Source organism: Lissotriton vulgaris, chromosome 3_1 (assembly GCF_964263255.1).
Source record: "Lissotriton vulgaris chromosome 3_1, aLisVul1.2, whole genome shotgun sequence".
Lineage (NCBI taxonomy): Eukaryota > Metazoa > Chordata > Amphibia > Caudata > Salamandridae > Lissotriton > Lissotriton vulgaris.
In genome coordinates, this window is record NC_141689.1 from 1,012,329,406 (window position 1) to 1,012,352,816 (window position 23,411).

At 41.2% G+C, this 23,411-nt stretch overlaps 1 protein-coding gene across 9 annotated transcripts in view; it reads right to left on the reverse strand.

Annotated features, from left to right (window-relative positions):
- The window catches only part of MPDZ (multiple PDZ domain crumbs cell polarity complex component), an 856,387-nt gene that overhangs the window by 342,205 nt on the left and 490,771 nt on the right, over positions 1–23,411 (reverse strand). For all 9 annotated transcript variants that reach the window (XM_086961394.1, XM_086961393.1, XM_086961386.1 and 6 more), the window contains one exon: positions 16,726–16,836. In XM_086961394.1, the coding sequence (XP_086817520.1) occupies positions 16,726–16,836 (111 nt within the window). The remainder of the gene's footprint in view (positions 1–16,725; positions 16,837–23,411) is intronic.

The following is a 23,411-nucleotide window of genomic DNA, read 5'->3' on the forward strand; positions in this document are numbered from 1 at the left end:
CTCTTGTGACAAGAAACTTCTTAGCAGAAAAAAAAGTAGTAACGTCTGTGCATAACACCAGGTGGCAGGACTGTACAGAGCATCCTCATATACAGCACTACAGGCTATACACAGCTGGTTACAGGAAAAGTAACATTATCCTTTTGTTGACATATAGATCTGTTACTTCCTTACTAATGCCCCCCTGTCTTTTTATCTCAGATTTACTCAATGAACGTGAACTCAGTTGTGAGGCTAATGGACCAAAGGCACTGGATGATCATATATTCCCTCATGTGTTAACATTGGGAAAACCAGTCTTGAACAATTTAAGCATCTATTCTGCATAAGTCCATAAGGATCTAGACACCATGAATCTGAATGTGGAGTGGATAACAACTAACACATCAAAATAAGCCCTTATTTGATCAAGTAGTTTGGCATTTGATATGACCTTTAGCTAAATTTATTTAAGAAAAAGTTGACTATGGTCCATTTCCAGAATCAACGTTTTCTCCCACATCATGGTTTATTTTGGGCTGAACGTCCACAAAACAGTAAATGACAAAGAAAATAATGTATTATTTTCTAATCTAGATGTTAGAAGATTCATGGCAATGCCATATTCATAGGTATAATTAAATGGTTTAATATTTAGCTGATCTTGGTACATACAACTGTAACACAAACTTATAGTCCATGACGCAATGAATTGTCATTTTAAATTATTAATATATAAGCAATTCAATATGCATAATAGCTATAAAAATGAAAGCAAAACAAAATATTATACCAGGAACTTGAGAATCTACAGCCCAATAGCCTATGAAAAGATGGCCACAGGCTATGTGATATATTCTGACTGCAGAGTATGTGGTTGTAGATACAAATGCCCTGCATAGACTGTAAAGCAGTTGCTATCCTAAGCGGTGTTTAGTGGGCAGATGATGCAGATTCTTGAAAGATGTTTCTAAAACTGTTGACCAACTAAGGTCACCTGATTGGCTTGAAAACCCACACAATCGTGTTTGGTGAATGCGTTTGGTGTAGACCATGTAGCAGCCTTACAAATGTCTGCTAGTGGTATTTTTCCTAAGAATGCCACAGCAGCTGCCTTGTTGCAAGTGGAATGTGCTCTATATATTAACTGTAACTTATGTTTAGCCTTAGCATAACATGTTTGAATACATCTAGCAAGCCATCTAGCAATACCTTCCTTGTAAATAGGGTTTACTAAGTGAGGCTTCCCAAAGACAACAAACAAATATTTTGTTTAGCAGATGGATTTAGTCTGGACAATGTAGAATGCAATTTCACTCTTAACGTCATGGGCCGATTAAGAGATGGCCTTAAAGGCTCCGATCAAAGGGTCGCGTCGTAATAGGCTGGTCGGTTTCCTTTCCGACCAGCTCATCTTGTTGGAGGAGCTCAGAAAGGAAACCGGACGGTCATTCCGGCTAGCTTCCGATGGACTGAGCGAGCCCGTCCGCCAGTCGGAATGCAGCCTGTAATCTCAAGGGTGGCTCTTTCCGCCACTGAGATTACAATGCACGCTCTCCGACATTGATTCAATGCTGGTCTGTCCGACATGAAAACCATGACAAAAACATGTTTGGGGGTCCACAGCAGGGCCCCCTTTGGTGCACGGCCTCCGGTTGGAGGCTGAGGAGGCCACTATGGTGCCCCCCTGTTGAACCCTGCACCTTGTTGCAGGCACCTTGAGTTGCCTGCCACAGGGTGCAGAGATAAACCGCAACTCCCATTTCACTATGGCAGCATGCATTCCGGCCTGTTTACAGCTGTAATTCATGCTTCCATAGTGAAATATAAGAATTTGACAGAAAGGTGTTCGGTCACATCCTAATGGGGCGGTCGGGACCGCCAACTGGGTGTCGGTGGGTCTCATGACCGAGTCGATGTCGGGCAGAAGTGATTACGCCCGACATCGTAATGAACCCCTTGTGGAGAGAAAAAGGCAACTTAATTGTTTGACATGAAAGGAGAGATCACCTTTGGTTGAACTTTGGGTTTGTTCCCAATACCACTCTAAGGCTGGATACCTGCATAAACAGTTGATGCTTGCAGCTCACTAATTTTCCTCAGATATGTGAAAGCAACCAGGAAGGCCACCTTTCAAAAGAACAGCATGCCAAAAAGGTGTAGTGGTTACAAAGGAGGACCCTTCAGCCTTGTTACAACTATATTAAGATTCCAGGATGGTGCTTCAGCAGTTCTTGGGGTCCTCTTTAGGCCTTCCTTGAAGGCCCTGACCAAAGATATTTTAAAGAGGGACAAATGTTCCCTGTTTTGCATTTAAGCTGTCTTTGCTGTTAAACTTAAATGAAAAGAGGTGTATCCCTTCCAACAATGAACAAATATGGCCCATTTAACATCATAACATGCTCAAATAGTGTGTTTACATGCCTCACACATCATTTCATATACTCCCCTGTGAAGAGTTTCAGGTAGTCAAACTCTAGGAGCTCAAGTGTCAGATCACCAGATTCAATTTTCTGAAGTTTAGGATATCTGTCTGCGCCTGATATCGAGTTAGATCAGGCCTCAGTACGGGTGCACAGACTACTCCTGCAGCATGGAATACCAAGGTTGTCTCACCCAATTTAGGACCACTTAAATGAGGGTCATGGACAGATGCTTCATTTTCTTCAGAATCAGAGGTAACCAAGGAAAAATAGTAAGCACATATCCCTGACCAGTTCATCTACAGTGCATTGCCTATGAACAGCCATTTTGCGCTTAACATCAGGGAAAACTGAACGGTTATGGGAGAGCCACATTCCTGCAAGAGGCTGTGAGGCACTTTACAATTCATCTTCTGATTGTAGACTTATTCATGCAACCCACTTAGGAGGTCTGCTAAAACTTGTTGTCGAAGGTGGTTCCTAACAGCCCAATGCCCTATGTTTTGGGCTAGTGCTGTCAGCTGGCAAGAGTGAGCTCATCCCGGTCTCTGTATGTAACACATTGCTGTCATGTATTCTGTCACTATCTAGACTGTCTTGTTTTGAAAGTTAGGGTCAAATGTTGTGGAAGCCAGTTGAATTGCTGTGAGTTCAAAGTAACTGGTATGACAGCAATGACGTTCTTGCTTTCATGTATCCTCACCACTATATGGTTAAAATGTGCTCATCACACCAATATGTAGGTATCTGTGGTAATGGTCACCTGTGGTTGAGGGAGTTCCTGAACTCTATCAACACTATAATCTCTGCAGTGTACTCGTCTTCAGCTCTTTATCAGCTAATCAACCAGATAAGGGAAGATGAAGTGTTTCCGCGCAGTTGTGCAGTCACCACTGCTAGACCTTTGGTAAACACTCTTGGAGTTGTTGTAACATAGAACAGTAAAACTTTGAGTTGGTAGTATTGACCACTTACGAAAAAGCACAGGTATCAAACGTGTGCTGGGAGTATGGGGTTCTTCAAGATGCCAAGAGTCATCAAGTGCTCCCATAAACAGCAGTGGAATGAAGACCTGCAAGGTGGTTATTTTAAAGTACTCTGACAGGATGTAGCGTTTCAAGGGCTTTAGATCTAGAATAGGCCACAGAGTTCCATCTTTTTTAGGGATTAGGCAGTACAGAGAGTAGACTCCTTGACCCACTGTTGGCAGGAGCTGATAGCAACTTTGTCAAGGAGTGCCTGCATCTTCCTACAATAGCCATAGATGGTCTTGACTCATTCCATGGTGATGAGGTGGTATGTTTGGCGGCGTGGTGTGGAACTCCAGATAGTACCATGTGTACCACCGAAAGCAGCCATTTGTCTGAGGAATTTTTTCCCCCCTCAGCCTTCCCTTAATAGGTATTTCTTTGATCAGGGAACTAATGGGCAAACTACTGCATTGTGGAGGAGGCACCTTTGTTGGAAACACCTATACCCTTGCTTCTGCAACTCTTGCCACTTCTACTGAAGTGCTTGGTTGCCTATGTGTTTTGAAAGGAATGATGAGCAGATGATTATGGACCTCCTCACACCTTCTGTTCGCAAAAGGCAGACCTTGGTTTTGAGAATCTGCACTGCATCCATGGCCTTGGCAGTCTCAGTCTTGTAGGTATCAAGGACCCCTGATATGGATAAGACTCCTGGGTCAGGGACAACTATTTTTATGTAGAGGCATATACCCAGGCAGACTTTCAAAGCAAAAGCTGGCTATTTAGGAAGACATATACATATACATATAACTGATAAAAATTAGAATTAAAGCAATGGACTGGAATGATATCAAAAAGATAATTTTTATTACAAATATCAATATAAAAGATGAATTGGTACATATAGTCAACAAATTACACATTAAAAAAGTCCTTCTTAAGGCTTATGTGGCTCTTCTGCAATTTTATACTTAGACAAACATCGTGATATAAAAAAAGGGGATTTTTTTCTTTTTTTGATTATGAAGAGTAGGGCTGTGTGTCAACGCGTTTCGACAAAGTCTTTTGTCTTCATCAGGACAAATGGGAATTCAGCCACTTTTTCTAAACAGAATAAAACAATATTTGATAACGTTAAGAACACAGTGCATTGCTTCGCTTCACAAGAAAAACGTTATTAGATTGATAAAATTTTCCTAGCCAGACTTTTATCATAGAACGAGTTACATGAACACAGTTGGAAAACATACAGAGTACGTACTTCAGGGACTTACATATTTGGAAAACATACACATTACATACTACACAAACTTGACAATCAGAAGTAAATCATCTCTATCGTAATAATCTCAACCATATTCCTAGACAAATTCATACACCTTAGATAGAGGTTGGCGTAACATTCATAGCGTTTCTATTTACAACAGTACCTATAACTATTCCTAAGGGTATGCACCATTTAGATAGAGGATTCATTATCAACCCTATGTAATTTATATGACATTGGCTTAATTTTTATAGTGGTAGACACCCTATGTTTTAAGGCTAGGGGCGGGAAACATTTGCTAAAGATTCATTTTATTAGTGAGACAAAATCATGTAACTAGATATAGTATCACTCGGCTATGTCAGCATGATGTCTAGTTATAGAAAACAGGAGTTCCAAAAGGGCAGTCCAAAAAATCAAAGTCCCTAAAGAATTTCTGTCGCATTAATTCAGGATAAAAGGCGGTGTATTTTATTATAGTTGAATATATGCAAGACAAAGCCTTCCTTGATTCATTAAGTTTTCTATTGTTTCATACATTTCTTACCTAAAAACAATTATGACCCAAAAGGTTCGAAGTTGCTGTAGAGAGTAAGGCACCTTTCCTCTAAAATCCGGAAACGGTATGTGATAACTGTTTAAAGAAAAGCAATACGCTATATGAGTTCCTATGGTCATTTAATTGATGTTTAAGGGTAGCGGTTCTGTTGAATAACCATCTTACCTGTTTAAGCAGTGTTCACTGCCTCCATCCTACTTCTACCTATAACTATTACTCGTCGTCTCTTCACAGGGACAGGGAGGGAGGGAGGCTTCAAACAATCACTGCCGTGTCCGTCAATTGTTTCGTAACTGTTAAAAAAGCCGATAGTCCGTATGACTAGGACAGATACACAGATTTATATCAGTTTCTTTTCAGAGCATTATTATGAGAGTCTAGGGCAGTTTTTCTTCATTACAATTTACCTTTTATTCTTATTAGATGTTACGAGAAAAGCGCTTGCTGATCGTTAAAAGCTGTTACATATCTTGGCTCCGCTTTCATTCACTTGCGGCTGTGATTCAAAAAGGATATCAGTTAACTGGATGACGCCCACTATGACAAGAAAGGATACCAAGAAAAACCCTTAGATTAAAAGTGTAACCGGCGTGTGATGGAAAAAGGCTAAACCAGAACTCCGTCTAGGTAATGCGGAGCTGCGAAGGGGCAGAAGTAGGCATATTTGAGAGAGTTGTTCTTAAACGATTAGATCAGGCCTTGAGATTCATACCTAAACCCAGATACAATATCTCTAAAGAAGAACATGAATCCCTTGAAAGACTGAAAAACAATGATACCATTGTAATTAAAAATAGCGACAAAGGTGGAGGCATAGTTTTAGTGGACTGTAAGACGTATGAAGAGAACATGAGCAAAATGTTAAGTGACCCGATTTTTTATAAAAAGATTAAAACTAATCCCACTGAAAAAATAGTGAAAACTATTAATAGATTAACCACAAAAGCAGTGAACGAAGGTATAATAAATAAAAAAGAGTTTGAATTCCTTAACAAATCAGAGAGAAAGGTTTCTTGTATATATGGTCTACCTAAGATCCACAAGGACCAAAAAAATCCACCGTACCGTCCAATTGTCTCCACAATTGGAACACCTTTGGAAGCCATCTCGAAATATTTGGATCAGATCTTACGTCCCTATATCTCCCTATCGCAATCTTATGTAAAAGACACCGGTGACATAATTGCGAAAGTTGAGAATCTAACCTTCAATGAGGGTAATGACATCTTAGTGACCCTCGACGTGGAATCACTGTATAGTAACATACCCCAAGCAGAAGCGATTGAGGCCACCATGTGGTTTATCGATCTTCATAAGATTCCATGTTCCAAGTCATTTATCAAAGATTGCTTGACTTTGGTTCTAAAAGAGAACTTCTTTGAATTTGGTGAGGAATTATTTCTACAAATTAAGGGTGTAAGCATGGGGGCTTCTATGGCCCCGTCAATAGCTAACATCTATATGATCATGTTCGAAAGTAAATTCATCTATAATGAGGTGGCACCGTTCTTTGAGTCTGTTTCCCCTTGGTACCGCTACATAGATGATATTTTCTTTGTGTGGACCAATGGGGAACAGACTTTGAATGAATTTCTTTTGTGGCTGAATCTAACAGACGAAAACCTACGGTTCACTGCACATACTAGTGAATCTAAAGTAGAGTTTTTAGACATAAACATCAAAAACAAGGAAGGTGTTCTCGAGGTGGACTTATTTACGAAACCCACTGCTCGAAACACTCTTTTACATTTTAAAAGCTACCATCCGCGATGTCAGAAGGACAGTATCCCCGTCTCTCAATTTTTGAGAGTAAGGCGGAACTGTACCAATTTAAGAGACTTTGACTCACAAGCTGAGATCATGAAAAGCAAATTCATTGAAAGAGGATACCCACATCGTTTAGTTAGAGGAGCATACAAGAGAGCCCGATTTTACGATCGGGACACCCTGTTGTATGCACAAAAACAGAAGACAGACCCAAAATTAGTATGCATTACAAAACACTCAACTATGAACTCTACAGTAAGGCAGATAATAAACTCTAACTGGCATCTTTTAAATGTTCAAGACAATGAACCGAAACTACAGAAACCCATGTTTGCCCACAAGCGAAACAAAAACTTAAAAGACCAAGTGGTCCATTCTCGACATAAGGCCAACACTAGAAGTATCCCTTTTATCCAGAAATCAATTGATGGAGCGAATGCCATCAAGGGTACCTCACGTTGTGGCTCTTGTCACTCCTGTGACACCATCATTACGGGAGAAACAATGGAGTTCAATAAGATCAAAATTCAAGCAAAGGAACTCTGGACCTGCAACACGAAAAATGTTGTGTATTTACTTATTTGTCCCTGTAATCTTGGATACGTGGGCGAGACGTGTCGTATGATAAAGACCAGGCTAACCGAACATAGGTCAGCCATTAAAACACAAAAAATCACAGCCCGTTAGTTAATCACTTTATAGAGTATAAACACAAACCTGAAGAACTAAAATGGCGCATTTTAGAAAAGATTAACCTACAGAAAAACCAAGGAGGAGACGAAATTCGCAGAAAAAGAGGTCTTTTGGATCTTTACCCTTGGGACCTTTAACCATGGGTTAAATCAAGACCTGCCATGGGAGAACGCGATTATATGACATAACATTGAGGCTGCCTCAGTAATGTAGTGAACGAATCCATAGCTAGAACAGCATAATGATAGATAGTTAACTCGTAGTCCTGGTCCACTTAATCTCGAAACAGCGATCCCAGTATATAATTCGTAAGGATTTAAATAAAATGTAACTTTGTAGTGATTTAAACAAAGTGTCGCTTTAAATAAGGGCGGAGCCTATCCAGGAAATAAATAGCAGCGGTAGAATGATCACACGTAATCACATTTTTTTACAATCCGAACCGCTGAGGGGGGTGGAGACGTTTCGAGCACTGCGTACGTCCGAACGGTAAGGACTCGGCATACTCTGTGCGTATTCCGCGTTAGTGATGCGCGGCTTCGCAGCTCCGCATTACCTAGACGGAGTTCTGGTGTAGCCTTTTTCCATCACACGCCGGTTACACTTTTAATCTAAGGGTTTTTCTTGGTATCCTTTCTTGTCATAGTGGGCGTCATCCAGTTAACGGATATCCATTTTGAATCACAGCCGCACGTGAATGAAAGCGGAGCCAAGATATGTAACAGCTTTTAACGATCAGCAAGCGCTTTTCTCGTAACATCTAATAAGAATAAAAGGTAAATTGTAATGAAGAAAAACTGCCCTAGACTCTCATAATAATGCTCTGAAAAGAAACTGATATAAATCTGTGTATCTGTCCTAGTCATACGGACTATCGGCTTTTTTAACAGTTACAAAACAATTGACGGACACGGCGGTGATTGTTTGAAGCCTCCCTCCCTCCCTGTCCCTGTGAAGGGACGACAAGCAATAGTTGTAGGTAGAAGTAGGATGGAGGCAGTGAACACTGCTTAAACAGGTAAGATGGTTATTCAACAGAACCGCTACCCTTAAACATCAATTAAATGACCATAGGAACTCATATAGCGTATTGCTTTTCTTTAAACAGTTATCACATACCGTTTCCGGATTTTAGAGGAAAGGTGCCTTACTCCCTACAGCAACTTCGAACCTTTTGGGTCATAATTGTTTTTAGGTAAGAAATGTATGAAACAATAGAAAACTTAATGAATCAAGGAAGGCTTTGTCTTGCATATATTCAACTATAATAAAATACACCGCCTTTTATCCTGAATTAATGCGACAGAAATTCTTTAGGGACTTTGATTTTTCGGACTGCCCTTTTGGAACTCCTGTTTTCTATAACTAGACATCATGCTGACATAGCCGAGTGATACTATATCTAGTTACATGATTTTGTCTCACTAATAAAATGAATCTTTAGCAAATGTTTCCCGCCCCTAGCCTTAAAACATAGGGTGTCTACCACTATAAAAATTAAGCCAATGTCATATAAATTACATAGGGTTGATAATGAATCCTCTATCTAAATGGTGCATACCCTTAGGAATAGTTATAGGTACTGTTGTAAATAGAAACGCTATGAATGTTACGCCAACCTCTATCTAACGTGTATGAATTTGCCTAGGAATATGGTTGAGATTATTACGATTGAGATGATTTACTTCTGATTGTCAAGTTTGTGTAGTATGTAATGTGTATGTTTTCCAAATATGTAAGTCCCTGAAGTATGTACTCTGTATGTTTTCCAACTGTGTTCATGTAACTCGTTCTATGATAAAAGTCTGGCTAGGAAAATTTTATCAATCTAATACCGTTTTTCTTGTGAAGCGAAGCAATGCATTGTGTTCTTAACGTTATCAAATATTGTTTTATTCTGTTTAGAAAAAGTGGCTGAATTCCCATTTGTCCTGATGAAGACAAAAGACTTTGTCGAACCGCGTTGACACACAGCCCTACTCTTCATAATCAAAAAAAGAAAAAAATCCCCTTTTTTTATATCACGATGTTTGTCTAAGTATAAAATTGCAGAAGAGCCACATAAGCCTTAAGAAGGACTTTTTTAACGTGTAATTTGTTGACTATATGTACCAATTCCTCTTTTATATTGATATTTGTATTAAAAATTATCTTTTTGATATCATTCCAGTCCATTGCTTTAATTCTAATTTTTATCAGTTATATGTATATGTATATGTCTTCCTAAATAGCCAGCTTTTGCTTTGAAAGTCTGCCTAGGTATATGCCTCTACATAAAAATTCTTGGCAGTCTCAGTGCCTTTTTAATTTTTCAAGCATTCAATCAACTTGGGTGCCAATCAGAAGCTCTCCATCAAACAGGATACTGATGAGGTGCTGTTGCACTCCCACTCTGAATCCAAGACTCTCAGCCAGCAATGGTATCTAAGCAGGACACTGGCATTGATCTGTCAAGGTTTAGTATCTGTAGAGTCCAACGTACAACAAATGTTTGTATTTGAGATCACTTCTTTGAGCTGACTAGTTCCTGCCCCAATTTGCGAAAGATTCAAAGAAGTGCTAGACCAGAACCTCCATTTTCTCGCAGTTATTAGAATCATACCTGGAGAGCAGTCTGACTGAACTGGCAATAGCACGCTGGGTGGCTGCCTCCAAGCCCACAGATTTCCCAGGTTCATTAATCTTCTTGCTTTACTTATCTGAGCTGGGATGGTGCAGTGAGATAAATAACGGTGATGGATCAAGCCCTGATCTTTGGACTGGGTAAGAGTGGTCTGCTTAATTCAGACACTCTGTTCATCACCACCCCCTTTTCTGAATCGTTTTTGGCCACTATAGGTGTGGTAGGGTATACTCAGACATGAGTCCCTTTCTCACTGCACCATCAGGATTCAAGCAAGCCGGGCCGGAGACGGCTGAAATGCCAGAAACCGGTCCCCGGTAGCTTGTCTCCTTTCTGGTGAAGAATTGGCTTGGTAGTTTAGTCTGCCCTGTTCCCATGATGCACTGGGCCAGGGCCAGACTGATTTGCATATAGACAGGTTCTGAGCTGGGATGGTGCAGTGAGATAAATAACGGTGATGGATCAAGCCCTGATCTTTGGACTGGGTAAGAGTGGTCTGCTTAATTCAGACACTCTGTTCATCACCACCCCCGTTTCTGAATCGTTACTTATCTGAGGGCAGAGCAACTTCTGTTGCCTGTGCCAAGGCCATCTTCCTATCTGTATGTAAAAGAGTCCGGCAGAGCCTTTCTCTAGGCATATACTGAATCATTAGAGAATGCCTTATGCTTCTGTTTGAATCATGGGGGGTCAATTTGAACCCTGACTGGGTCTTTGAGGTTTTCTGTGGTGCATTTAACCATGCTCCTTAGATTAGTAGGTACTGTACAGATATCTTGGTCTTGGAGAGTGTTTCAACTGAGAAATCCTCCTCCTCCTCCTCAAGTGTGAAGTTTTATCTTCTCCTGGTGCACTGCCCTCTGTATACCTGCATTGTAGGCAGTGGTATCCCTGGGGAAAAGCTTTACCAGGGTAGGGTTCAAGGTCTGGGTCCTCTTGGGGATCTATGTGGTAATCTTCCCATGGATCATCCCCACCTGAGTGCGACTGAGTCTTGACTCAAAGTGGTCAGACTTGGAAGAGAACTGTGGCAACTGAGGGGGCGAAAGAGTGCAAGACTGAGGCAGACTGGTGGTGTATGGGGCTGAGGAGGTGCTTATGGTGAGTAAGGTCTAGGAGTGAGAGGCTGTCATGGTGGACTACAGGTCTTGTGATCAGGCGATCTCGAAGCCTGGAGCCGAACCTGAAGGTCAGTGGCTTTTATGACTTGCCTCCAGTCTTGATGCCAGACTTCCTCTGAAGTGGTGCTCAACCTTAACGTGAGGGCGCTTATGTGATTAGTCCCAGAGGGCTGATCTTCAAGTGGTTGTTGTTAAATGGAGGCTCTATAGGTGGCGCTTTTCCTGGGTCCTTTGTTATGGGGCAATGGAACTTCCCCCTACTCCTCCACCTTCAAAGTATCGGAGGTCATGCCATTTGGGTTTCCTCTCCTTGCATCAGCTGGATTTCTGAAGACATTGTTTCTTTCAGGTGCACTCTGACGCTGCATCTTTCCCATCAGAGCTAATTAGAATTTTTTCACCTGAAATACTTGCTATGAGAAAAGGTTGATTCCTCGTGCTCAGGACAAAAGTAGAGGTTGTACACATTATGGCAGTCAGAGCAGAGGACATATGATTTATATCTGCGGTAAAACTGGAAGGGTTTTCTCTCCACAACATCGTCCCACAACAGTAATTCTTAGTGGGAACTGCTTCTTAAACGTTATGTTGAGCAACTCAAAGCAAGTCCAAACAAAGTCTCTTCTCTGGTACTGAGGTTTTCAGAACCACATCCGCGATGACTGATACCAAAGGTCTAGATGGAAGGAGTATGCAGAGCATGTTTATCGACAGTTACACATGATACAATGTATTGTCTAGTGTCCATACTAATTTTATATTTTTAAATATTTTAAAAACAAAACACTTTTACAGAACTATGGTTGCTGCTAAGACATACCAACAGACAAATGTTATTGGCAGAACAGGTCTGTTGAATTAAGTTAGCAATCACAAAAATAAAACTGTACTGGAGTTATTGAAAGGTAAAGTCTTTCAGGAGAATATTGAAGTGCTTTATTGATCAACTATTGCAAAACCCTATGCCTTTCATCACCTATGATCAGATTTAACGCCCTAACGTAAGCACCCCTTTCAGAGTAGTTTCCATTTCACGCAGAAAAAAAGAAGAAGGCATCTGTCATCTGCTGATGTTTTTTATATTCCTGCATTACACAAAGAAAAGGTACAAACTGAATATGCATATTAGTAATATAAACAGCTATGTAAAACACATAGAACAGTAACTATATAGGGAATAACTCACTTATCCATGGCAACTGCTGGATTTGTGATGTCAGAGGGATTTAAAAATGCAACTTATTTTAAAGGCCCCACAATGTTTTTTCCCAGCATAGAAATAGTGTTTCCTGATGGACAAATATAGTATCTCTGGTACCTCTAAACCTAGGCTCCCTAATACTTAATTGTGGAAACCCTGCAAGCCAATACACTTGATATGCAACTTAAGAATGGGGGTTACCTGCAACTCAGCATGGACAGTGTATGCATAAAATTAACAGCTGAAACCTTGAATTCAGGTCTTAATAAAAAGAAGGATCCTACAGACAAGGAGTGAAGACGCATTATGGTGAGTACCTTGACCCACTAATTTATCCAGCCCCTATGTTCCTGAATTTGGCGAAACAATAACAATAAGGTAGCATGGAAGGTGGGTACAGTGCAAGCTTTCAGAAAGGAACGTTAATAATAGAAGGGGCATACTGTGCACCCATACCTGAACCTACCATCTAGAGAATTATGTCTAAAGATACAGAGAAAAGGAAACAACTTCTGGGTTATTTCTTTTTTCATGGTTGAAGAATCGCAGAAGTGTACACTATATGTTTATAGTGCAACATAGGTAGAAATTAAAAAGCAGTTTCTTCTTTGTGTTATAGGCAGGTTTTTTTCCAGGAAATTCTGGACAGTTAAAATTTGAGAGTGTTTTCCTGCAGAAAATGGAAAACTGAAATGTCTGCTGAAAGGAATGAAGCGCAAGATCACTATTTCAGCGCAAAAGACTATACAGTCAATAGAGTCCAATGTTCACTGACACACTTTACAGGGGTCATTGTCTGTATTACAGAACTCTTCACTAGCAGTATAAAAAGGCTTTATAAACATGGATAACATTTAAGTTCAGAGATCAGTTAAAGTGTGGTTTCCTTATTCGGGTAAGTAACCATAAACATAAGTCCATAAAAGACTTGACCAAAAATGACTCCCGAGAAGAAACCGCAAAAAATAGCCTTTGACGAACTGCCAAAATCTGATTTTCTAAGGTGCGTCCTAATGACCCCGCATTTAAAATGAGCGTTGGGAATCTCAATGCTGTGTGCTTTCAGAGAAAACATTTCCGGAAGAGTCAATTAGACACAGACAAACAGGTACCGCACGCATAAGAGTGCCTAACTAGCTTTCTTTCTGTCTATCTACGTGCATAACCGGCTTTGTTGCACTGTGTACATTCCATCTTGTCACTATGCCTGTGTGCCCTTAACTGGCTACCCTCTGGATGTCAGAATCCATTTGAAAATTGCCCGTATGACACACAAGGCATTGCATCACAAAACCCCATGATACCTTGCGGAGAAATTAGTACTATCAGGTGGTAACAGAACCACCAGGAGTTATTATAACCTTCTGCTAAAACCACAACGATGTACCAAGAAGAAAACTTATGAACGCACCTTCTCAGGAATGCCTCTAGGATTTGGAATGCCTTGTCCCCAAAAACAAGTCAGAACCCTCACATGGCATCCTTAAAAAAAGAAGTGAAATCGATTCTCCTGGGCAAATTCACTTGAACTATTATTTGCAGTCTTGTAGATATTTGTTTAGCTGTAATAGTTACCACTGTTGGACTAATATAACTAATAGTATTTTGTATGTATATGTCTATTTCCTCTATTTCCTATGTTTGTTGTAAAGCGCTATGATACCCATAAGGGTCTTCTCCGCGCTATATTAAAAGTTCAAAATAAAAAAATACTGCAAAACGCTGTCAAGTAACATCTAAATGTATACATTTTAACAACTGTTTACATCAAATGACAAACAAAAATACTGACAATGGAGCATTTATGTAGATTACTTTTCATTTACATATCACATATGTTCCTACAGTGATACAGATGCTTTGCTCTTTCCTCTATTCACTACCACAACGTTAGGGAGAGATAGTTCATACATGATGGAAAAACCTATATTTTAACAGTGCTTTCATGATCACCACTAAAACGAAGGAATACAGTGTAATTGTGGGGTTCTGTCACCAGAGAGAAAACTCATGAAAAAGGACAAGGACTCTGTAACTAAGCAGAATCATGACACTTGGGTAGAAAAGGAGATGATCTCTGGCTGGGAATTGTTGGAATGGCTTTAAAAGAATTTCCGAATGACCTTGTGGATGATCTGGTATTAAGAATAGGTATTAAAAAAATTATCTCACCAACTATTGGGAAATACTTAACACGAGTAAAATGCATAATATGCTCAATTGAAACTATATTGAGTATTGCAAAGGTTCTACTGTGAGAAACTAGCATCACTCCAAAACGTTATTTATATCACTGAGGTTTTGGTAATATTCAGAAAAACGTTTTGGCCCTGACAATAGTGATTGATTATAAACATCTTCAGATACAGCAACATAAACAATGAATGTAAGTCTTGAATTTGAAGTTGAAGCAGTAATCACTTTTTTGCTTAAAATGTATACCCTGAAAACGGTTACTAATCTGGACAGGTTCCAAATCATAACAAAAACTAAATGTAAAAGGGGTATTTTGATCAGCCAGAATTAAGGGACTGATACCAGAAAGGAACAGTGGACAGAAATTAGCATCTGATGTAATACTGGTTTGGGAGCTAGGTTTTTTGTATAGATGCGCATGTCCTGCAAACTACTATTCCAGACAACCGCCCAAGGTTTTACTAAGAAAAATAGCCCAGTAGATTTTGAATCTAAGGCATGTACTTAATCAATGAAACACAATGTTGATGGGCGGCATTCTTGCAAATGACCAAGACATTACAAAATCACCCCGGGAAATATTTCTGTACATTATTGTTTTGGACAAACTAAAAACAAATCAGATTTTGTTCTGCCCCCATGTATTGAATGAGACTGGCCAATGTCTCCTGATGATCTAACTTCTTTAGATTGATAAGCAGTCAGCGCCAAATGATACTGGCTTAATCTGTGTGGCCTCTTTTTAGCTTTTGTGGAATTCATCTCAACACATGGGAGTTCATAACATCCCATGCACTGTAAAACAACAGTTAAAGGTAAAAAAAAATGTATTGGCATAATTCTGTAATGGGCTCCAGTACTGTACATTGAACTGCAAATAGCTTGTCCTAGGGGTAATGCTTTGACGCACACGACATTCTAAAGGAGTTTCTCAGTGCTGCTTCAACCTAGGTGTCATGTTGGGCAGAGAAGTTGAGCATGAGGCCTTTTCTAAACTGGAAGGGTGGAATACAACTGTTGCAGGAAGACAATAACGTACTCTCAATCTACATATGTTTTCCAATGTCACAACAAAGCAGAATAAAAAACAAACAATCTGTGTGTGACATAGTAGATCTAACAAAAAGTAACACAATATTGAAAGCACCTGTTGCAGGCATTATTTTATTTCTGGAAAGAAGAACAAAAAAGTAAAGAAACAGTGCTAGAGGTGGAACATTTAATCTCATCCTTGGTGAAAAGGAAAAAAAATGCTGTTGTGTTCGATGGCTAACCATCAGGTCCACCAGCAGAAGACAACTAATTAACTCATAATTATGACTAATGCAAACAACTGCAAAGTGAAAAAAATGTCTTAACATTGTACTCCTGCTAGTGTTTGAAAATACATATTTTCTTTCAACTTCTTCTGAAAATTCAGAGGTTGTGAACCACATGTCTGACTTGGAGGAGCCCACCAGTTAATCACAGCACACGTTTGACTGCTCAATTTAATGCATGTAACCCCTGAAGATGCAGTACCCTAAATAGTACTGACTATACTACCCACAGGACCGCACAGAACAAAGGAAAAATAAGGTAAAAGAAGAGTGCAGTTACTGAGAAAAGTCAGATATTTTTTTAAGTGACTGTACAAAAATCCCCTAACTATGCACAATTCACTGAGCCTGCTGGTGCCCTAAATAGAAGTATTGCAATACTTAAAAATAACTATATTTTTAATTTCTAAAGGGACTGCAACCCAAATAATGTAAACTTTATATATCTTTGTTGTGGTAATGATTAGTTCTTCCACAACGGAGCAGACACTGTGTCGCCTGGGATGAATATTTAGTCAGGTGCCTTTTCCATAGCTGATACCACAAAAATCTAAAAACATACGGTGCCCCTTAAATTGGGCTCCAGATCATTCTTTCAGTACTTACTCTTGGTCTGTTTATTATGCTCTGCACCAAAAAGATAACCGGATTGCCCGCTTTTCGTATCGCTTCCACAGCTTGTTCATGGCTGGCATCTCTGAGGTCAGTTCCGTCCACCTGGAAGAAACATTCCCAGATTACTATTAGAAAAAAGCACAGAAATCACTCTCCAAGATCTGCTTTGTTCTGTATGCCTTACCAAAAGCAAAAGTACACCTCTGGCTCAACCACACTTCTAAAATTAAGTACATAATGCACTGCCATATTGCTGCCGATGAATCATCCTTTCATTAGCTGTGATTCCCTTTTACAAGATCAACAAGCATTTATACACTCACTTGAGTTTTAATCAAAGGTGAAGTTACCTATTTAGAGGAGAAATCTACTGGTGTTCTCTGGATGCACAAAGCAGGAGATTTCACTCTCTTCATCATCATCACATGCTCAAAATGGAGGACAGCTTTCCCTGGAGTCACTGCTTCGCAATAGATGCTAAGGATCTTCGCGCATGGTTCTTGAACAGCACCACACAAACCAAAGGTAGCCCCTTGCTTGTGTGCATCCCACAGTACCATCTACTAATGCTGCCTCCTCCTCCTATTTCTTGGCATACGTGTTGTTAAAAGATTTTGCCACCAAGAATGAATTGTGTGTTAAAAATAGGCGGCCATAATTAGCTTTATTAGTGCTGGGAGCTCAGATGCGACAACAGCACTACCTCACTGCTAATCTCGTAACAGCTTTATTATGTGGGTTCAAACTACTTTGTCTCCTGAAGATAAAGCAGTTATTCAACCTGACTGAAAATAGGAGCAGAGAAAATGATAACCTCCAGTTCTTTGTCCTTTCAGGAGACGACAATAACTAATTGAGATAGCAGGAGTCCAAGGAAACCTGTTGGTGGTGTATATAACGGAAAACAAGACGGAATTGGTATGACGTAAATGTTGTGCATTTAAAAGTTGACTGCCTAGAGCTCACTGCAAATGTAGTTGTTTTAAGGTGCGAAAAGAAGACGATCCACCAATAAATAAATAAATATGTAAATATATATATATATATATATATATATATTAAGTTCCACAAGTTGCCTTTCTTTGGAAAGCACTCACAGCAACAGTTTGCAAAGCGCAGGGACACCTTTAAATGAAAGCATCACGGGAGTTGGAGTGCATATTAAACCCATGTGGGTCATAAACAGAGGACACTTGTAAATATAAGCAGCATACCTTCTTTATTCAGACAAATGTTCATTCATTAAAAGTGCCCCCATAAATAAAGAAGGTATGCTGCTTATATTTACAAGTGTCCTCTGTTTCTGACCCACATGGGTTTAATTTGCACTCCAACTCCCGTGATGCACCATTTCAAATGCCTGGATGGGCGTGATACTTAAAGAGGGGATAATCAGTTGGTGAAGTTTTGAAACAATCACTGGCCTCTGAGGAAAGAGTCTATCTCTGAAACGCGTCAGGCGAGGCATGCGATAAGATTGTATTTGTCTTTCATTTAAAGGTGTCCCTGCGCTTTGAAAACTCTTGCTGTGAGTGCTTTCCAAAGAAAGGCAACTTGTGGAACTTAATATGTAGAGTCGGACTTGCTGACAGCGGTCGGTCCGAGCAAGGGGACCGGAAGTCCCAAACACGCTTTTCACAGTCAGCTTCGTTTATCAAGAGAGACTGCTCGGACACCTTTCTTGTGCAGTTACAAATAACGATTTATTGGCAACAACAACGCGTTTCGGCGATTAAGCCTTGATTAGCCTCAATCGCCGAAACGCGTTGTTGTTGCCAATAAATCGTTATTTGTAACTGCACAAGAAAGGTGTCCGAGCAGTCTCTCTTGATAAACGAAGCTGACTGTGAAAAGCATATATATATATATATATATATATATATATATATATATATATATATATATATATATATATATATATATATATATATATATATATATATATATCAACACAACTTCTCCCAGCAGGGAAAGCAACGGGTCGCACAGCCAACTTGGATTTAAACAGCAATCCTTTTTAATTTATTTCTTTTCAAAGGGCAACAGGCGCAGAGATCTACGCGTTTCGGTGTCACTCCACCTTGCTCACGATCACCGGGTTTGCCCCACCCACAAACATTTAAACACATTTTTTTCATGTTTTTCAAAAACAAGAGTGTTTCCTGTCACATGATGTACTAAGGATTCTGGTCCTGGTAGTTTTCCGAAAGTTTAACAAAAAATTAATTATAAATGAAAGTGCAACCCAGTCAACAATTAGATAAAAAGATTCAAAATTTGGTGCATTGATTCATGCGCCTTCCAATAGGCTTCTGTATCAATTTTTGTTCTGACTTCCAATAGGCTGACTCATACTGATGATTTTCACTGATCATTGTACATATAGTTCTAATTCAAATGTCTGGTCATAGGTGCACATATAATTCCTCTGATTGGTTCAACCCATTAGGGTGCAGGGTCCTCAGGTTGATGATAAATTTAGATTCAGCTTGTCTCAATTTTTTCGCTCGATCACCTCCCCGCTCACCTTTGGTTATTGTTTGAATGCCATAAAATCTCAGTTTTTGCTAATCCCCCTGGTGTGATAGTTCCATATGTTTGGCTATGGCATTTGAGCGGTCCTTATGAATTGTGGCCCTCATGTGCTGTAGAATACGGTTCTTCAGTTCCACAGTTGTGCTTCCCACATATTGCATGGGGCACGGGCACTCCACTACATATACGGTAAATGGTGTCTTGCACGTTATGCATTGTCTGATTTGCCATTTCTTTTTGTTGGCCAAAGTGATTTCCTTTGTTTGCTTGGCTATCTGGCACATTTTGCAACCATGAAATTTCATGAAACCTTTGGTTTTCAGCCAGTCATCCTGTCGTTTTTTCTGGAAATGGCTGTGTATTAGGTGATCCTTTAGATTTTTTGCACGCCTATATGTTATCGTAGGGTGCGTTCCCATGAGCTCCTTAACAGTGTTGTCTAATTGTAACAACTTCCAATTCTTACGGAGAATTTTGCCAATCTTTTCACTTTCTTGTGAATAATCAATGATTAGGCGAATTTTCTTCGTCTCTGGATCATCCTCTTTGTTTTTTCTCTTCAAACATTCCTCTCGTGTTTTTGTATTGCTTTTAATGAGACTGTTTCTCACTGTTTGTTGTGGGTATTTCCTTTTGATAAATCTTTCCATTGTCTTTTTGCTGTTCTTCTTCCGCTCATCTTCTTCACTGCATATCCTACGGATTCTCAAAAATTCTCCGTACGGAATGCTATTGAGTAATGTTTTTTGGTGGAAGCTGGTGGCTTCTAGTGTGGCATTTGTCGATGTTGATTTGCGGTGGAGAGTCGTATGTATTTGTTGATTTTTTACATAAATTTCTGTGTCCAGGAATATGATTCTCTCCTTACTCATATTGTAAGTGAATTTAAGATTTTTCACACTGTTGTTCATTATCTGAAAGTATTCCTGGAATTCTGATTCTGTTCCATCCCAGATTATTAATAAATCATCGATGAATCTCTTCCAACTCACCACTTTATTCACAGATAATTCATTTGTTGAATTCCACGCAATTTCCTGCTCCCACCATCCCATAGTGAGACACGCATAAGATGGACTAAAGGAAAAACCCATAGCCGTCCCACTCCGTTGTTTGAAGATTTCTCCACCGAAGGTGAAAATGTTTTGTTCTAGGCAAATTGTCAACACTTCTTGTAGCATTTTGTTGTGGTTGTTGAATTCCAAAGTTCTCTCCTTTAAGAAGAAGTTGCATGCTTTCACACCCATGTCATTGTCAATGTTGGTGTATAAACCAATCACATCCATTGAGATCAGCCAATAGGATTCCTGCCATGGTGTATGTGAGAAGGTGGCCTGATATGCAGTGCTCACTATTCTAGTGAACACTATGTATCAGTCCAGCAACCCTTATTGATGATTGGTTGTAAGTCAACCTTATAGACCAGCTATCCTAGTAGCGTGGATACGAGCAGTCTAAGGCTAAAGACTCGAGAGGGCGTGTTAAGCCAGCTGTTTACCACACATATACCCCTTGAATACCAAGTGAAAGGACACCACACAAGTGTTATGAAAATAAACAGTTATTTATTTAAAGATCACAACAGCCCTGTACTCTTTATGAGGACAGGGTACTAAGCACAAACCAAAACTCTTACAAAAATACTTAAGTTAGCACAGTATATGCAAATGCCCGAGGGGCACGGAAAACCATATACTCTGAAAGTGGAATGCGAAATTCCTAGCAGGTAAGTACAGTACTAATAGCTTTTGGAATCGCTAGGACTTGACTAGGGAATCGTTAGATTACTTCTAGGAGGCCTAGGGGACTCGGGTGCAGTGTGTGCACTCTCACGCGAGATGCGGGACAAAAGTCTATGGTAGCTAGGAATTAGAAAGTTAGTGTTCTCGGGCGAACCCGACCTGGTAGGGAGAAAACGAAAGTAGATTCTGACCCTTGGATAGTGAGGCTATGCTGGGGCACCGAAATGCCGAAGTTACCTAGCCCAGGGGCTGCAGCTGCATAGGTCTGAAAAGACGTCGGGAATCCTCGTAGACGGACCAGGAGCCGGAAGAAAAGATGCTGGCCGGTGACCAGTGAAGAAAGTTCAGTCGGATCCAAGCCTGGATCTTGAAGATAGATGACACCTGAAAGCAGAGGGGACCAAGTTCGAGACTACTAGCCAGTAGTCAGTGGGCACCAGGAGGGCACCGGATGGTAGCCACCTCGACTAGGTGAGTGGGTGACGCTTGACTCGAAGATCTCACGGACCAGGAGGCGTTGTCGGCGACCAGGATGGAGGATCGAGCTGTCCCACGAAGATAGAAGCTGTCGGCGTCGCTGGACCCAGGATTGGGCAACAAAGCCTTGGCAAATTCAAGCCCACGCGGTGGACCTAAAATGGCGTCTGGAGTGGACCAGGAGGGTCCGGGGTGCCTCTCTTGAACAAGGAAGCAAGGGCCAGTCTGGAGCAACCAGACCAGCAGTCGTGAAGTCGTTGGGCGTCGTTCAGAAGGCCACAAGCCAGCCGGCTAGTAGCCAAACAACGCGGTGCACAGCAAACAGCAGAAGGGCCCCACGCAGATCGTGGAGATGCAGGGGGGCTGATCTTGGGTGCTGGAGCTGCGCAGGGTCGGGGCTTCTCGGACCCCAAAGCACTCACCAGTGGAGGACACGGTGGGCTTGCAGTAAAGATGTCGTGCAGTCTTGGCGATCGTCGGTCCCTTGAGGTCTCGTCGCACTCACGGTTCTCAGCTGGGCTGTAGAGGTGAGTAGAGGTCAGAGGTGCCAGGGAAGCCGGGTCTCGTCGAGCTGGGTCGTCGGATTCGTGATGAAGGACTTGCAGCAGACCGCAGTGTTCTTTAGGATGGTGCCTGCGGATGCAGGGTGACTACTCCTTAGCCACAAGGGAGAATCTTGAAGAAGAAATCGTGAAGTCCTTTCGAAGAAAGTGGTATCTTGATTCCAAAGATGATCTAATTTTAACAGGGGGCCCGCTCCCATCTTTATACTAAAAAAGGGGGCTGACCCGGTGACTAGGTCCTGCCTATGGGTGGGACTAGGTGGGGGGTGGTTACACCCCTCAGCCATGCCGGACTTCCCCAGGCCAGGGGCTGGTGTGCCCCTGGAACTGGTTCCGACCGGCCTATGCGTAGTGAGCACCGGGGTGCCACTCAGCAGTCACCTTCCTGTAAAGCCCTGCCTACCCAGGATACACAAAACCATGTCTGGGACGGTGCTAGCACCGCCCCTGACAGGAAACCCTTTGTCCAGGCTCCCCTCACTGGAAGGACTCCCAGCTGCAGGGGGTCAGACTCGTGTCTGTGGTGGCAGCATCCATTTTGTGGAGCTGAGGCTTCAGTTAACTTTAACCGGGGTTCACAGTTACATACATGTCGTGTCCCTCTAGAAGGGTGGAATGCTAACCCCGTCGCCAGAATTGGCGAGGGGTTAGTATTCCAATTCGTATGACACCTTACTCGACATGTTTTGATAAAGCAATACCAAAGATAGCATTTAACCGCGAGGATTATAATGCACTTAAGAGTATATGGTATGCGATATCATGGAACAGCTATTAGGACTTGATTCCGCAAGCTGCAGACAGGCTCAGCTCGTGCCAGAGCACCATCTCACACGATTCCAAGCACTCTGCCTTCAGGGTTGTCAAGGCCTGCCATAGGAGTGACTGATAGGAATCTGTGTGTCCATTTTAGGGTTAGGTATAGGTATACTACACCTACAGCAAAGGGTGATTACACGACTTTGCCCCAGCTGTCATGCAGCCAGTTGTGTCAAATTTAGGAGGCCAGCCAGGGGTGGCATAATACATGCTGCAGCCCCTGGCAGCCCTGGGTACACCTATGCCCTGAGTTACAGGGTCTGATAAGGTGGCCCAGTACCAATTGGTAGATGCACCTAGGGTACATGAGGTAATTTAGAAAGAGAACAGCCAGGCTGTGGGTCTGATTGGCAGGCCCACAGCCAGAGAAAGTCGTAAACCAGTGAAACAAAAGCAAAAAATCTGGGTGATCATAGGATTGCAGACCCTACTCTCCTACATGACCCCCCCCCAAACTTTGGGACAATAAGCTAACCTTGACCAGGTGAGTCTTCTTGTTCTAAGTGGAAATATCTGGAGAGCCCATCGGCATTGCCATGAT